The sequence below is a fragment of the Thalia democratica genome, chromosome 3, assembly GCF_965202585.1.
Source record: "Thalia democratica chromosome 3, ktThaDemo2.hap1.1, whole genome shotgun sequence".
Taxonomy (NCBI): domain Eukaryota; kingdom Metazoa; phylum Chordata; class Thaliacea; order Salpida; family Salpidae; genus Thalia; species Thalia democratica.
In genome coordinates, this window is record NC_139167.1 from 82,001,121 (window position 1) to 82,020,450 (window position 19,330).

General features: G+C 24.3%; 1 protein-coding gene across 1 annotated transcript; it reads left to right on the top strand.

The window, feature by feature from the left end:
- The first annotated feature begins 5,630 nt into the window (after positions 1–5,630).
- LOC145832613 (arylacetamide deacetylase-like) lies at positions 5,631–11,021 on the top strand. The gene is made up of 9 exons (XM_082939916.1): positions 5,631–5,771; positions 7,088–7,160; positions 7,494–7,559; positions 7,750–7,813; positions 8,241–8,377; positions 8,679–8,880; positions 9,832–9,948; positions 10,455–10,638; positions 10,845–11,021. Exons 1-9 carry the CDS (start codon positions 5,631–5,633, stop codon positions 11,019–11,021), a joined length of 1,161 nt encoding a protein of 386 aa, XP_082796042.1.
- Positions 11,022–19,330: the final 8,309 nt, after the last annotated feature.

Below are 19,330 nucleotides of genomic sequence, written 5' to 3' on the forward strand. Positions count from 1 at the left end.
TTTTCAATTACTTTAGAAATTTGTTTAGTCTTAGTAATTTTTTCTAGGTACATAATTCAAAAAAAAAACGCATTTAAACTATTTTACAAAATATAAACAGAGTTTTATTAATGAAAAAGTAATCTAAAATTAATCAAAAGATTCTTTTTATCATTTATTATTAACAAACCTACTAATATTTAATAACAATAAATAAATTAGCAAATTAGTTTTTTGTTTCTTTACTGTATCTAGTAAAGGTGCGGCATTTAATCAATAAAGTTTTCTATAGCCTTATTTTTATTATTCGTAAAATAATTTTATTTATATTTTTGAAACAAAACAACATTTGGAAATTAAACTAAAAATTTTACAGAAATATTTCCAAAACATTTCTATAACTGAACTAAAGTAAATTGATAACTGTAGTGAAACCACACTATTTTGTTATTGCGTTTAATTCTACCGTATCATTGTAAAAAATTCTCAACAAGCATTTAAATACGTAATTCTAGAATACTTTGCTTGAGCAATAAAGCCTTAATTACTAATATGGCTTTCGTAAAATCACAAAAATAAAAATTAAACGAAGTAAATGTTGATAGTTTTATTAAAATTAATATATCAAATTATTTTCGCATGTTCAAAAATTAAAACTTAATTTTATAAACTAAGCTAAAAGCAAATTGTATACTTAAACTGATGAATAGACCTTAAAAAAAAAGTAAAACTATTTGTCACAATGATTTTCTTTTTTAACTGAATTTTTGCTACACAAATTTTCTGTTAAGCAAAGTCTTTTATTTTATTTTTTTACTTTGTGGTGAGTTAATTATCAAGTTGCTATGAAACATATTTGGGTTTTGAAATATAACAGTGAAGTTTAGAAAGAAAAAAACACCTTATTTTATATTTGTTTGTAAAAAACAGTTGTTTTTTGTAGTTTTAATGAAAGGAACACTTGCAAAGTATTATTGCATAAACAGTTATGTGCTCAAAAAATGCTAAAATACAGATATCTTTATTTTACAGACATATTGATTAACAAATGCAAACCAATCATTAAAATAATTTTGAAACAAAGCATTTAAGAATGTCCACTAAGAAAAAAAAAGAGATCATACAATATTTTTTTAACAACTACTTACGTAGAAGCTTCATTCTAATGTTCATTCATCTGTAGCCTTTAATTGCTTTTAAGTATTTCGAGTAAAAATATTTTTAATTAAAAAAAAATTGTTGTAAAATTTTTCTATATTTGTTCTTCATTTTAGTATTAATATCTTGTCTTTACAAAAAGTATACAAACTGGTAAATTTTATTTAAAAACTACTTTGTTTACAATCACGAAAAAATAACTAAACACAGGTTTAAGATATATTGTGTTTTTATTATGATTAAAAAAACAAAATTTTGCATAAATTTATTACGGTAACAGTGTTTCGCTGAAATAAAGCTCTTTAGGCTTCAAAAAAACAATAAAAAGTAAAACATGGCTTATTTAATAAAGATATAATTTTCTTACAAAAAATACAGCAATGATGACATTCAAAATTGTAAATATTTAAACTTAGTAAATACAAAATAAATTTAACAAAAACTTTGAATTTTTTTTTCATAAAACAAACAATTTTTAAGAAAATGATATATAAAAACAACTATAACAAAAAATTAAGAACTAGATTTATATGCCATAGCTATAACTGTGATAATTGAGTTTGTATTTGTTTATAAAAGCGAGATAAAAGTACCAAAGGTAGCTTATTCAAATAAAAAAAATGCTGTTAAATAAATTAATATTTTCTCTTTATTACTACTCTGCTTTTCCGTTTTCGATCTAACGGTTTTCTACTAAAACTTTTAAAATTTTTACATTCACAGCGAAACGGTAATATAGCATTGAAAACTTTCTTGTCGAGCAGCCGCACAATTTTCACCACTCTTCGTTCCGGTTTGTTCACATAGCGTTTGTTGTTCGCGCACTTTTTGGGCATGCTGCACTTCTGATCGCATTGCCGATAAGTGACGGTTTGCTGGCTCAGGCCTGAACACTTGAACACCAGATCCCTTCCTGACGCGACCACGTCTTTGTAGACTGTTTCGTGGTCGAGCCAGCAACTTTCAAAAGCTTTTCTCGTTTCTCCGTCGACACCGTACTTTATCGCTTCGTTGAACGTTTCAATTTTGGCTTTGCAGGCGCAAGCGAGCATGGCTAAAACAGAAATTTTTGTAACTAAACGCGTAAACATCTTTTAAATGTGTTCAAAATTGTTACACGGTAGTTAAACGACGATTTTGTGAGTGTGGTTCTGTTTTTGACAACCATTTTATATATGGGCTCAAGCAGGAAAAGTTTAAAAATAAAACAAGAACTGCTTCCTGTACGTTTTGACTTGTAAAATAACGGAAATAACAAAACTGGTAAACTTTTACGCTTATTTTCATAAGCAATTCTTTGTATTCTGTTCTCACAAATTAAAGTGTGTGTGGAGAAACTAATAGCAGAACTTAATTATAACCAAAGCAGAACAATCTAAATATAACGAATACATTTGGACAATGTTGCTAATTTTAACGTTACATCCGTTTGAAACAAAAAACATGTTGTTAATACAATTGAGTTTGTTTTTTATAATTTTTAAGCAAAACTTGTAGTTTGTACTAAAGTCTAAACTGTTTTTAGTTTTATTTTTGAAAGTTGTTATGAAAATACCTTGCTTTAAAATAAAGTTTGTTGCTTTTTGGATTTGTTTAACCTAGTTTTAAAGTTCTTATTTTTTTTCTAATCGTTATAAACTACTTTTAAACAATCAAATTTTACTTATTACCAGCATTTAGTTTATGAAATCGTTAGAAAATTGTGTAAATAATAATTGCATTTTCTAAAACATCAAATCATTAAAAAAATAGTCTGACTTGACCCTCTAACTCACCGAGTATTCAACGGCCGAGTGAAATAATTTGAAATATAAACAAGTTTGTCAAATTGATTTAACAAAAAAGCAAAAAACAAAAACTGTTTGAAAAATATTTTCTTTATTTTGTTTTTGACTATTTTTGTTTACTGAACGATAAAAAAGCGCTCAAGAGTTCGGTTAAAGGACCTGGTTTACAAAGGAACCTTTCGGTTATCGAGTCGTACACCACATGCTTATAAAGTTTCTTACACATAGTTTTTTTTATCATTTAAATATTTAGATCTTTAGTATTGAACAATCAATTAAACGAAAAGAAAAATGAAAGAAAAAAAAAACTAACAAAAATTAACTGAATTTTGTGTTTAATAATGTACTATGAATCTTGTTCATATGTGAAACATAAGTGTAGCGTTTAACCTCACACGTCGCTCCTTATAACCACGTCTTCTACTTGAAACCAATTGGGTACTATAAAAAAAAGTTACTAAATGCGGTAAAAAAAGGTACCCCGGATAATCAATTAAAAAAATATTGATTTCATTTAGATGAAAATATTTTTATATTGTTTTAGAGATATGAAGTACATTTCACTTAAATACTTAATACAGTTTAATGATAACTTAATACATAGTTGTTTGAAATTTAATCAGTTACAAGTTTTTTTTTATTGATTCAAAATGTAAATATTTTTAACATACTCTATAGTATAACAAAATATTTATACTATTCATAAGAAAAGCGCAAAATAATATTGCGTTCTCTGTCAGCTACATATACCTGTGACTAAAAAATAAACTATGTATCTACATTACTCACTTATACTTGGGATAGATTTAATAGCTTTGGGTTTTAGGTTTAGTTTGTTTTAACATTCAATTTGTTTTATTTTTTTTTTCTTAATAGTGTTAGTAGATTTAGTGTATGTAATTTGCATGCAGTATCACAGATTATTGTTAGTATTTATAAACATTGACATAAAGCATTAACGATTTTTAGTATTAACTTTATCGCACATTTTTAAATTTTATTTCAAATTTATCGTATTAATAAATTAACGTCTTAAATTTTTGTTTAAGCTCTAAATTTACTGTTACTTTTAATAAAAACTACTGAGGTTTAGTTATAGTTAAAACTTCACGCATACTTTTGCAAATCTAAATTTAGAAACGACGTTTAAAGTTAAAATTTAGTAGGTTGTTTATCAAACTTCAAATAAATAAATTAGTCTAATTAAAATGGTTACTGATTTTAAGATTTTCAACACATTTGCTAAAATGATTAAAACTTCTTTAGGCAATATACTTTATCTTAATAATTCTTTGTTATGAATAAAAAACGTATTGCTATAGTTTATTAAAGAAATAATTTAGATCTTGAAAATTGTTTCTAATTTAGTATATACACCCGACCAAAGCTTTTACATATCTACATACTTTTATGAAAAGCTAATATTTACCTTCGGTTTTATAATTTATTACGGCGTGGCATTTACAAAGAACGAAACTATCAAAAACTTAAATAAAGTGAAAAATTGTATGTGAAGTGTTGAAAACGACTAAAATGCTGCAATTCAAGCATAAAATGACGCAGCAATCGTAACAAGTAAATCGAAGTTATTAGCATCGATTATTGAATAACATATTAGTTTGTTAATGCTATAGCTACTGTTATTGATTTATACTATCAGTTTCTAAAATTTTACACCACTCTCTGATCAAAGCTTAATTTAAGAGTTGCGTGTTTGTTTTTTTGATTTTGTTAATAGATTATTTTTACTGTGAAGTAACTTAAACTCGAGTTACGTTAACTAAAACTGACAAACTTTATTAAATCAGCAAAAACAAAGTAGACAAATTTCTAATTTCATCCAATACTTTTTTATTTTTTGTTCCTGCAGTATTTGTTGAAAAAAAGTATTGAGTTTTGTTTTTGTTTACTTTGAGAGAGATAAACAATATGGTTTATTTAAAAAAAAAAACTTTAAGTATAAGTTTTTTCATGGTGCTTTGTAAGTTTACTTTTTTTGTAGGTCGAAATCTTTTGTTTATTATACTGTATCGCTACTTTAGACCTAAATGATGAAAAATACTCGTTTCATTTTAGTAGTTAAATTTGTCATAAAAACATACTATTAATAAATAACAGTTTTATTATTAAAAACAAAACTTTTATAAACATAAAAAAGTGATTTTTACCGAGTATTGGTTTTTGATTAACAAAGCAAAAAAGTATGAATATTAACATTCAGTAAGTACAGTTTTGTTTACTTTACGCTTTATTTATTTTGCTTGGAAAGCAAACATTTTTTCTAGTTTATCATTCATTGCCTGAAAACTTTTATTAGCTGCATTTGTAGCACAGCTTTTGTTATATTTCAGTTGATTTAACTATTTATTATTTTTAGGTTTTGTTCAAAAAGTTTATGCAGAACTTCACTGTTTTACTTATGTTGAATTGTATTCAAACAAGTTTTAATTTTTTTTAGAACTACAGTAAGTTTTTTTAATTAATTAACATTTCACTTACTTTTATGTCAATTAATTATTCAACTTTTACATCAACTTAGAATAATAAGTTTTTTATACGATAGTTTATCAAGCTCTTGGTTTTAAAAGTTTAGTTATTTTTCTTATACAACTTAAACTGTTTGTTTTTTCATAAAACAAACACTTTACTAAGTGAAATAAAGCAAGGTTTTCATCAACTTTTAAATGCAGGTTTTTTGTAACAACAATGGTTAAAAAGTTAATTTCGTTTGGAGTAGTCGTACTCGCGTTGTTAGTGTACAAGATACATCACCCTGTACCAGATGATTGCGAGGATTACGTGGCTTCGCAAATATTTACTGACATCATTCACGCAACTGGATTGGTTGTAAGTTTGGCTTTTGATTTTACAGTCATTAAAGTGTTCAGTATGCATTTGGTTCACTCATTTAAATGAGCTTTATTTCGCGTTTAAAACATTTTTGTTTTTATACACACAGTTATCTTATGTTTTCTATCACAAAAACGTGAAACTAAATAAAAAATTCTTAACATTATGTTAAAGTCTTAATTTAAATGATAAACAACGATGAATTACTCTAGCATGTTTCGAATGAAAAAATTATCAATTGTTCTTTAACGTTTAAATCACAAAATTTAATTGGTTTTCTGTTGTGCTTTGAAACTGACACAAAACATAAATAAATACATATTTAATTGTGTAATTTATGTAAGCTTTGTGCTTTTATTTGTTTAGTTCAACTTTGATTACTACTGAGATAGTTTTACATGGATTTAAATTTTCAAAAATTATTTAACAGTTTTGTGTAGTTTATAATGATTATTTTTTTTCTAAGCTATAAGTACCCTTTTTAGGAGTCGGACAATTTTAAAACACCCAACAGTTTTAAAATCTCGTGCGTGTGATTTGTTTTTCAGAAAAAAATATAATTTATTTTTATTTCAAATTACTATAAATAAACATTTTCCGTGGCAAAAAACTATACTTAAGCTGTTGTTTTAAAATTTAACACTTGTTAATGTCCTATAACTACTTATTTTATCTGAATTTGGCTTTAATTACTATTTTTTTTATTGATAACTACATTTTTTAAAGATAACTGCTTTTCAAATAAGAATAATAACTTTTTAAATTAGAACTGTTTCTAAATGATGCGGCTTGCGAGCAATATATTTCCCTGGTGTACATCAATTGTAAACAAAAAATATTGCAACAAATACTTGATGTATGCTTAATTTTTTTTAATTGATAACAGTATATATTAATTCTACCTATTGCTTTGTGCTATATTTTGAGTTTTTTCACAAGCTTTTCATATGAAAAATATATTTTAAGTCAGTCATATGTAGAAAAGTATATACAGTTTTTTGTTTTGTTAAGGTCTACTTTGGATTTTTTTTAAAGGTTCTTTAATATTTTTCATAGCAAAAGTATAGATTTTAAAAGTCTTAAACTTTAAAGTTCTAAGAAAAAAAAAAGCATTTTTAACTCTTGTTTTTTGTTGATTTTTTTTCTTGTTTAACTGAAAATTTTGTAAAAATATAATCAACAGTAAAGTAAACAGTTATTTACTTTTTTTATGTATGCTAAAAATATTAAAGGGAGAATTGTTTCAAAAAGTAGGGTTGCAAAGGTGGATTCCGTTTTACTTCTTCGCAAAAATTCAGTTGTTATTGCCGCAGAATATAAGCCCGGATGTGCAAATACAATATACTAGTTTTGCTGAGGTTCCGTCCATTGTTGTCAGGCCTAAAAGTAAGTTTGACAACAAAAATTTTATATTAAAAAGTTTATATAAGAATAAATTTTATTGAATTTTTAATGTTAAGTGTTTAACTAGTCTTTTTCTAATTTATATATTGATTTATTTAGGATTTTGTTTAACAACAAATCTTAAACAATTACAGTTTAAACTGCTTAGATGAAAATGTGTGTTACTGGTTAGAAGTATTTTGCTACTAATTTTTTGAATACTGAAGCACCATTTTGTTTTATTTAAAACGACAGATAAGGTACCTAATTTTTAAGTTGATTGAATGCTTAGCAAGCATAAACCCTTTGACAACTATAAATATTTTTTTACAACAGAAAATAATGAAAAGCTACCGACAATTGTTTATTACCACGGAGGTGGCTGGACTATTGGAAGCATTGGTTTGATTTTATTAAAATTATAAATACTAGTTAATACATTTATAAATTTACATATCATGTTGCTTTTGACAAGTCTTGTACAGTATCTATTTAATTTACAAACTGATAAATGAAACATAACATTAAAATCTAGTTTTGTTAATTTATTTTTGTCAAAACTGAATAACATTAGTTTATTTATTATTATCAGAATCTTACAAAAAAGTTTTGGCGCATATGGCAATTCACACCAATTCAATTGTGATGTCACCTGAGTAAGTTTGAAAAAGAATATCTTTACTGTTTAATTTTTCTTAATTTTTCATATTGTTAGAATCATAGACAATTTATTTGCAAAATCTTTTGTTTTTTGACTTGAAAGTATGAATCACTATAGTTTTATGAACTATCCTTTTTTGAGAACATTACTTGTTTAAAAAAGTTTTCACAATTTGTAAGTTTAAATCATGTTTAATGAACATTAACGAATTTGTTACACAATTTATTTGATTTAAAACTTGATGAAGTTGACAGAGATACATTGTTTGTCTGTTAATAGCAAATTGAGAAGAAACAGCATAGTTTATTTAAAAAAGAAAATTCATAAAAGTTTTATTTTATATAAAAATTTAGCTAGTAGTGCTTGTTAAGTGACAAGAAAAATTAAAGCTAGAAACATTAAACTTTTTTCTCCATTTATAGCTACAGATTATCACCAGAGTATCCGTTTCCAATTCCATACGAAGATTGTTTAAAATCAACTATCGAATTTCTATCATCGTGCGAAAAAGAATATAATTGTGACGTAAACAAAGTCGTGTTAGCGGGAGATAGTGCAGGTATGTTAGTTAGATAAAAATAAAACTTTACATTGTTAGGTAAACTGTGTACGTTGTAATGAGTTTATTAAAAAATAAATACTTCTTAATTTGTATTATTTTAAAATAAAAATATAAAAGTCTTATAAATAAACTATTCTAAGTTCAGCTGATTTTTTTAATAATTGATAAATTAATTATTTTAATGTTTCAGTTTAAAGCATAGAAATTATTATTTTATTTAATCTTGACAGTATGAGAAAATGTAACTTTAAACAAAAAAAAAAAGAACTGCATGAATTGTAAATGTAATACATATAAGGAGGAAACTTGGCCATGTCTATTACAAACACTTTATTGAAGAACAACGAACTTTCTATCACACCACCAGTGATGCAAGTCCTCATTTACCCTTCAGTTCAAATGGTCAACTTTGATCTGGACAGCATACAGATGCGAGGTATTGACGGAAACCCTTTGATGCCCACCTGGCTTCTCTACAGCTTCGTGATGTCATACTGGGGGTTAGTAGCAGTTTTGTGACGTCATCAAAGATGTGATATTGTTCTAATCGCTTTAAAGTTTTTTTTTGTAGTCATGTTATACAGACCGTTTTAATTTTCCTAAGGTTTTGTATTTTTATTATTAGTTAGTTTTTACAGCTCTAAAATCCAATCAATTTCTATATAATTTTCAAGTTGACTTATTTGTGACGTCATCAATAGTATGACTGTGTGACCATTTCAACTGTACTTATATGTACTCATTATGTTCAGAAGCTTTTTTTTATCAACATTCTTCTTATGTAATTTTATTTTATACTAATAGCTTCGTTTTTAAACATACTTCTTTAAAGTACTTTTAAATTTAACCCTGTCATTTTAACACATATAGCGTTTATTACTTCGCACAATTTGAAATTACATATCATAATTTAAAAATAGTACAAATCATATAGACTTTTATTTTAATTTAACACTTTAAAAATCAACTTGCTTTTACTTTTCAATTGAACATCATTATTATAACTATAATATTTGTTATTTTTTTCTAAAAAATTATATTATTATAGAATAACCACCAACTGATAAATATCAATACTATAATCATTTTGTACTGATAGAGTTATTATAACTTAAAACCTGTAAAGAGTTGACCAGTGTAAATTTAATAAAAAAAGAAAAATATATATATATTTAAGTACATGTTGCTTGTTGGTTGTGAATGCTAATAAAGTTCATAAGTATTTAGTTTGTTTGTTAAAAATGCAATAATTTATCAAAACTAAGTTGGCTTCGTATTATAGATGAAATTTTATTATATCTATTTTTTTGGTTTTTTATAACTCGTTTACCACATTACTTAAATTTTTCAGATAAAGATCTTGCGGCCTAATATATACTGAAAATACATAACACTGTATATAAAATTAGAAATTATGTTAAGTTAAAGAATTTTTGAAATTATTTTTGTAGGTTAGAAAGTGAGGCCCATCTAAGGGATTTACTCGATGAAAATAGACATATTGATGATACGAACAAAGATATTGCCGATAAGTTCAAATGGGTTAAAAATCATTACCTTGAAAAGAAGTAAGAAGTTTTTAGGATGTGAAACAAAACGTGCTAACTAACTAGTAATTTAATTAAGTTCCAATTTGTTTAAACTAACTTGATTATCTTATAATTAAATAATTATTTTTTAGCAGCTAGTTTAAATTATTAACCTAAATGTTTGTCAATGTTGAGAAGCTAACAGAAAAAGTGATCATGTTTTTTTGTAGCTAACAACCGTTTTGATAACTTTTAAAACTTTATTATTGTTTCTATTGTAATAAATAGCTAAATAATGTGTTAAAAAATACTATTTAATGACTTTGATTAAGAACGTTCAAGATATAATTTTAGCTTTTGTTTAAGAAAATAAGCACTTAAACTTATAGGCATAAAAAAGTATATAAACTAACAAAAACTTATTACCTTTCTAAACAGCATTTAAGCTTATTATTACTTTTAATTATTTAATACTAATCCTACTAAATTTTTCCATTGTAATGTTTTTTTTTGTATGCTAATTTCTAAAAGTGTTGTATTCAAAGTGCAAACAAAGCAAAGAAGCCAGTTAAGTCCGAATCAGCAGAGATCAAATCATTTCAATCAAAAGTGAGCAAACTTGTGTTGGATCCGAGAATGTGTCCTTTGATGGAAACTGATGAAAATTTGTCGAAACTTCCGAGGACACACGTCCTTGTTTGTGGATACGACCAGCTCCGAGACGACGGGGTGAACTATTTTATTGTAATAAATAAATATGTAAACGAAAATTAAAACTTTAATATTTTGTTATGTCTTTAAAAAACATCAAAGTTAAAAAGAGATATACAAAATTCAAAGTATTTAGTTTTTTTCGTTTTCATTAGCTAAAAAGATTGAATTTGTCTGACAAAATTTTAGTTTTCTTAAAGGTACTATAAATTCATTATATGCAGTTCATCGTTGTGGAAAAATTGCGCAGTTTAGGAGTGAACACGACCCTCCAATACTTACCCCGATCACTTCACGGATCATTGAACATTGGGAGTGATCTGGAGTCAGAGTCCAGTTACTACTGGCAACAGAACCTGCTGCTTTTTAAACACATCAAATACTATATATCACAACTTTAATTTGATGGATATTTCGATATTGATTTATGTATTTAATTTTAAAGGTATTTAGTCTAAGTAGTTTACTATACTTTAAATATTTCAAAAAAATATGTGTAAAGAAGGGATGAGTGAAAATATAACTTTACTGTAAATATTTAATTGTTTTATTTTTTTTACAAAATTTCTTCAACGGTATAATTTATTTTTTGTTAAATTTTTTTTAAGTAGTTTATTATGAAAATGTTAAATGAAAGAACAGTTTAGAAATGCTAAAAAAAATAATCAAAAAATTACAAAATTCACTGCTACTAGACAAAAAATAAGAAAAACTGAAACCTTTTTAAACTTTACACATTCCATAACTATAAACTATTTTACTGTTTTTTTTTTTCTTTTACTAATCATAGAAGCTTTGTTTACATTTTATAAATTTTTGATTGTTTGTATTCTTTATGCTTTATAACTATTTGTGCTGATTAAATAATTGCTTATTTTATGAGTAAAAATTTTAATTAAATTATTTAGAGCAGTTAATTTGAATTCGTATTTTTGTTTATTTGTATATTGTATACTAAATATATAATAAAAAACAAACTGAACATAACGTTGCGTTTATACTTAAATTTAAAAATTTACTAAGCTTCTATAAAACTTTAATGGGAGTACTTTAATAAGTGTAAAATATTCAAAGTATTTTAAGATATAATTTTAGTTTTCATTACTATTGTAATTACTTTTTTATTTATTTCGAACAAGTAAATTAAGTATAATTCATCTATGTTAATAACTACTTTTTTTTGCTCTAATTATAGCACAAGTATTTTTTATATTTTAAAGTTAAAATCACTTAAGTTTAACCAAGAAATTTTTGGCTTGAAACTGCAAATAAAACTTACGAAATGCTTATCTAAAAAATGCTTTGTTGTAAGTATTGATTAGTAGTTTAGTTTTAGGCATTCAAAATCAAATTTTAGATTAACAACGAACACAGTTACTAACTAAAACATAAATCAAATACTTATAATCAAGTACTGTATATATTAAAAGCTTGTATGAAAACTTATATGATTACGAACTTAATTTTAAAGTTGTTACTAATTTTAGTTAAATAACAAATCATCTCATTAAATTTTATTAATAGGTAGTGTTAAAATTTTTATGTGAGCCTCATAAACAAGACTAACTTTATGGTTTTTAATGAGATTAGTCAAAAACTTAAATCGCCTATTTCCCAAAAATTTAGTAACAGAATAATTTTATCTACCCTTTCATTGCTTCGAAAATAAAACATTTTTTTTATAAGTTCGAATACTAGAATAGTTATTTTACTTAAAGTTTTATATACTCAAACAGTCACACAACAATTTACTTTTTCAATATTGTTTAAAACAAATATGCATATTGTATTTCTAACACTACAAAAGCAGTATATTTAAATTTTTACAAAACGTTTTTAGATATTTTGTTTTAACTGTTGGTGTAAAGATGATTGACCGTTTTATATTTTTCTGACATACTTTGAATAATATAATCATAATCTTTAAACATTTAAGAGTTTTTCAAGGATAGAGTTTTTTAAAAAAACCAATTTTAGATCATTCATCACATAACTAATTTGCTAAAGACAAAAAATATCAAATTTTAAATAAAAGCTTTAATTTAATCGTATACACTTAAAAGTTTAAAATAAATGTTTTAATATTTTGTATAGCGTGATAATTAATAGCACTTTCAAACAACTGATTTGTTTACCGATACAGATTTGTTATAAGGTAAACAAACAACCTTTCAATATAAAACCAGCAGATTATCAAGTGTCTAAGATAATCGTGATATTTTTTTGTTTTTGCAAAACTTTAACAACAAAACAAATTATTATTTTTAACGTTAAAAGTTAAGTTATTAAATTAGTATTTTATAACTTTATTTTGAATTAGATGAAAAATAAAATTTTCAATATTTAATTGTGCTTGTAGATAAATATTTTGACATTTATAATGTTGTTCCAGCAAACGTTTTAACAGTTTGTGTCATGAAACTATGTTAATTTGCAAAAGCGATGAAAATAATATACTTCTAATTTATGGAATTTTACATTCACAGAATAGTATTTTGTTAAAAGTATTCAGAACTATTATTGTTTATTAAACGAAAAAAAAAGACTCAAAAACATTTGATCCTAGGACCTGGTGTATGAGAAAACTTTTAGTTATTGCATACCATTTGGATACCTTTTAACGTTTTTTCCAAGACATTAACTTCTCATTGAGTTTAGAAACTTGTAAAGTTTTAAGTTGCTAGCAAACTTCTTGAATAAGTGGAAAAAAGCAAAAATGTAAGCTTTAATTAAAGTCAAGATAGCAATGTTTTAAACCATGTACTTTTTTTCTTTTATAATAAAAAAATATTGTAAAAATAACCCCAAAAACGTAGTCTAAATCAGACTTGTCATAAGTTGTTTTTAACTTAATTAAAGCTGTTTGAACGAGAGCGTTGCCATGCAAGCGCTGTAGTAAAAAAAAAGAAAAAAGAAGTTTAAAAAGTGAGAGAATAAGCTTAAGAAGAAGGTAGCAATGTTGTTTTATGTATTTTTCAACTATATTTTTCCTTATTCTCAATAGTTTTTAAAACGTTTAAATAACTTTTCGTATATTGAATATTTTTCTTTTGTTATATATGATTGCTGTTATAAGAAAAAAAATTGATTAATTTAAATAATAAAACGTACTGAAAAATAATACAAAATATGTAAAAGAAATATTTCTATGAAATAGAAAAATGTAACTTTTTATGGTAATTTAACATGTTATTTTTAAGATGCTTGGTTAAATTGAAAAATAACTAGTTCAATTATATACAGAATTTACTAACTTATAAAGCCTTATATTCTACTAAGCGCGATTGTTAAAATTGTAAACCAACCTTAATTTTTTTTATTATTATGTAAGATAAGCTTAGAAGGTTTAGAAGGAAATTCAATATTTCTACAAAACAGTTAATCTTATTATATGTTATGATATTTAGAAACTTCGATTTTTAGATTTTGAAGCACAGACGAGGTAATTGACCGAAACTTAGTTTGTAAAATAAAGTCTTGAAAGAATAAATTCTGAACAGTTATTTTTTTTATCAAGAATAAATAAACATTGTGTCATTGTCATTTAAATTTTAGTCATAAACAAACTGTTAAACCAAATAAAAACTATTCTTTTACAAACTAACATATAAGGGATTAATGTTTAGAATTTAAAAATTATTATATCTATAAAATTAAAAAATATATTTTTTTCATCTTATTTATTTAAGCTTAATAATTAGTTACAAAGTACAAAATTTTTCCATTGAAAGAAAATCGAAATCCATCATATTTACACTTACAATTTTTTTTTCTTATTATTGAAACAAAACAGTAAAAAAAATAAAAACCTCATTAGTAAAAACTGAAAATGTAAACGAAATTACTTAATGAATTTTACTTAAACAATTTTTCTGTGTAATTTTGATAAAAAAAAAAAGTAAAACGTTCTTATTAACTGAAAATATTTTCAATTTAAAGTATTAAATTTGAACTAAAAATAGTTAAAATGTACATTTTCATCTTAACAATTGTAGTTTAATAAACATTTTACAAAGCACAAGACTTTCCAAAGTAAAGAAAACTGCAATTCATCATAATTAAATTTACAAAATAATTTATAATTTAAAATATTAAAAAAAACAATTGAAACACAATTTAAAAAATAACTTATTAGCAGAAACTAAAAATTTAAACGAAATTAATTAATGAGTTTTGCTTAAACAATTGTTGAGTATGATGTTGATAAAAAAAAAGTAAAACGTTTTTATAATAATATTGCCATGTACAGCTTGTTGCAAGGCAAGCCTAACTTCTGCTTCATGCTTTCCTACTTTAAAACTTTGATTAAAGTTAGTAGCCACACTATGTATTGTGTTTGATTGGTTTGGTAAGTTTTGATTAATTTTTGCACGTTCGTGTTTAAAAGATTTACTGTGCTTCATAAGTACACTTTTCTTGGCCATCATCTCAAATTTGCATCATTTGCAATAGGCCTTGGTACCATTTTGGCTTGGAGCAATCCAATCTACAAAAATTAATAACTTAACTTATATGTGTTTGTAGTCTAGAAAATTTTTTACAAAAATAATGTACTTCTTACTGACTTAAAACAAAGCATTTTATAATTTTTATAACAAATCAACCTAGATAAGTATTAAATAAGTTTACATACTATCCACTGATAATATATGTAAAACATATTTTAACAAGTCTAATTGGAATTTTGAAATGTAGAAGGGTATAAATTTGAAATTTAGTCACCTTATGTTGGTAATAATGTATTAGTATTTTGATATAACAAACTTTTGCAAATAATTAACATAACAACATAAGTGTTAAACTTTCTTACTTTATTTTAAATATAGATAAACATTATGAAAAAAAAAATAATTACAAAAAGTTGATAGAAAAAAAAAATTACCTTTCAACTCAAACACAGTTTCCCAAGATTTCAGATATTTTTTATAGACTTGCTTTTTTGGTTGATAATCATCAACAATTATTTCTACTAAAGGTACCTATAAAAGATTTAAGTATTGTTAGAATATGTTATATACAGAAAGTATAATGATTACAACTTTATTAAAAACAATAGAGTCTAAAACACAAAACAAATTTGTTTAATTCTTCCAAAGCTTGCTAGTAAATAAAATTTGATTTTTAAAAAGTCTAAGTTATATTATTTCAAGATGAAAATTGTTTATATCATATTTAATATTTAGTACTTTAACTCAGCCAAAAATTTAAAAAAAGTTATGTAATCTCTTAACTATAAAAAAATAGCAAATAATATACTAAGTATTTCATTTTATTTTTTCAAATCAGTACATAATAAATAATAACTCTAATTAAAACTATCAGAACATTCATTGAACTAATTTATAAAGCCATATGGAGTAGGGGGGTCAGACTTTTTTTTAAAATTTGATCTTTACTTGTACAGTTTAAATTTTGCAGAAAGTTGACCATAGTCAAACTTTTTTAGAAAATAAAAATAATTTTGAGATTTGATTGGTCAAATTCAAGTAAAATAGGTTGCTATAAAGTATAGTTTTCACTTAAACCTATATGTTCCTTTAACTTTTATGCATTCTTTACCTAGTCAAGACAAATATTATAGGAGTTTTATTAAAGATTTATTTGAAAGGTCTATCATAAAATTATATTTATTTAAATATTATTTAATTTATTAGAAGAAAAATTCATTTAAAATTGCTTTAAACATACAAGAATCTTTTTTTAAAAAATTATGTAACTGTAACAAGCTTTAAAAAATGAATGAAGACAGGTTTTCAGTGATATCATTATTTGACATTTTAGTTTCTATAAAATTAGAGATTATAAAATTAGTTTCTATAGTTCTCTTTGAGTTTAAGATTCAAAATCTCTACAACTATAATAGATCTATTTCAATAAACAAAAGCTTTATCTAACATCAACAAAATATGTTTAACTCCCCTTCACCCCTTTATTTATGTATTTGCAAATTAATCCAACTACCATTTTTTTAGCTTTCTTAAACATGTGGTAATTTCAAAACTATATGAAAAAGTAGAACTTTATAAGATATTTAATAAACTACTTAAATCATATTATATTCATTAAAAATAGATTAAAACCCTATTCCTTCTTTTAAACATATATACAAAAATACCAAATACATAACTAAGTTAAACAAAAAGTAACAAAATATTTTAAAAATTATTTGGTGTTATAAGTATATTTAAAAACAATCATAAACTTAGAGTAAAAATAAAATAATAATTTAAAGAACTATAAGAATACTTTTGTTTTTAATAACAATCACATATAGTTAATTGTTTTAACTAAAAAGATTGCTCAATTTACTGAATTGTAAAGAGCAGTAAAAATTGTACAAAATAAATATGATTTCATGCGAATTACAACCAAATTTTCAAATTTTTAATTTGGACAGAAAGTAAAATTGAAAATTAAAAGACAAAACAAAAAAAAAATATTAATTTAATTTAAATTGCTCAAATAAAACCACCAATTCACATTAGACTTAAACTACACAACACCATTTATTTAAAGTATTTTCTAAAATTAAAGTGTTCTGTTCAATTCTTTAGTAAAGATTAATATACCATTTTTTATTTATCTACAAAAACCTCATAAATGAAAAACTTACATGGTTGTTTTGATCCATTATCTCCTTCTTATTTTATTAATTGTTTGATTTTGTATCCAAGCAAATGTCATTCATATATTTTTAAAAATAGGGTATTCCCCTACGAGAGATATTCATATACCGTAAAAAACGAATCGTAAACGATTCGTTTGACAAATCTGTTGTACACTTTATTTTTATTGAGCAAGGAATTAACTAATAATTCGTTTTGAACAACAAAGTTTAGAAAAATACTCGACACTAACATTGATAGAAAAGCAAGAAATATTACAAAACTATTGGTTAATGTATTTAGTTTGTTTGTGAATAACACATTGTTGTAGTTCTAAACACTTATTTTACTTTGAGTTTAGAATCAAACAAAAGTAAAAAAAATAAAGAAAATAAGAAAGAGTTATAAGTTCTATGGACTATCGTTTAGTTTTGTAAAAGAACATGATGTTAACTTTTGCTGTACATCAAAGTTACAAGAATGCTAATATTGCTATGTCAAACGTTTGTTTGTTTTTATATGTGTTGAGCTCAGGGATGGTAAAATGCTTATAGTTGTCATGCCAATTGAGTAATGAAGCGTAAAAACTTTTGTTTGATTTATGTAAGGGATTTCGCGCTTGAGTAAATAAAGCAATGCCTTTTACCATCCCAGGTTGAGCTAATCAATACTACGCAATTTTGCCGTATTAAAGATGCAGTCAAGCTGTTCTTGTTTATAAATTTTGCAAAACTTATGAAACTAAGTTAATAACCTTCAATTATTAATTTAACATCAAGAAATTCAAGTTTAAGTTTCACCCTTATTGAATGAAAAAAAAATTGAAGCAACATAATCTTATTCGTTCACGAAGTCATGACTTATTATATAATCATTAAACAAGACAACAACTAAAACATTCAAGAACTTTATCGCATTCGGACAAAGACAAAAGCTTTTGTTATATATTTTTTTAGATGTTGCTTAGATTTTTAGCAATGTAAGAATTTCATATACTTTGATTTGAGTTATTTTGAAATTTATCTTACGTTTTTGTGTTTTTAGACTTTTTAGAGAGTGCATTCGTTTAATTACAGCTTATTTTAAATATACTTTTTTTTACAAAACTAATTTCATTGCAACACTATTTTTAACACGTTTAACAGAGTGATAACGCTTTTATGGTGTATTCTTTTTGTTACTATTTAAGAACTATGTTTACAAAATTCTTAATATTTATACTTATTTTATGTTTAGTTGTAATTTGTGTTGAAGTTTAAATACTGATAAAGAAATTTGTTCTACAATAATGCTGGTAGAATATAATCTAATTAATCATAATAAAGAAGGTGTATAATGACTAAAAAAAGATGTAGAGTTCACCAATTTTTAAAGTGAGTTCTTCATGTTTAAAGATTTATACTGTTTTAAATTTCTATTCTTTATCTAAAATAGTTTTAAAAAATGACTAACTTTAATCAAGTTTAGTAAAAAGTTTCTAAACACGACATTTGTACATATAAAACACGTAGATGGTAAGCTGTCAACTATTAACGTCGATACAAGATCAAACAAAGTGGAAAAATATCTGTTGAGTTTTATAATTGAATTTTATAGGCTTGATATTTATTTTGACACTAAAATTGAAACAAAGGTGATGGACTGGTTAGAATATCAAAAGGTGTTTATCAAAATTCTAGAGCGAGCTCTTAATAAACCAGCAATTTTATTGAACCGTTTGACAAACTTGGTCGAAAATTAATTTATTTTTTATATAAATAGAATTGTACAAAAAATAAAACTAAATTATTACGTTCATTTTATGATTTTATGTATCAACATTTTTAATTTATATATAAATATGGTATATCAATTTTTAATTATCGTAAAACTTGCTGTTAGCTAGACATGTTTTAAAATAGACATACAACTGTGTATAGATGAAAACTAAAGAAACGTTGCATATGATCAAAGACTGTACATTGAAAATTTTTAATCAATATGTAATGAAAGTATTTTGAACAGATATTAAATACATCGCAGCAACAAAAACGAGTTTACTGCAAAACATAATTTTGAAAGCTCTAGAAAAGAATCGGCTAATTTTTCTAAAAAAGTGTTATTTT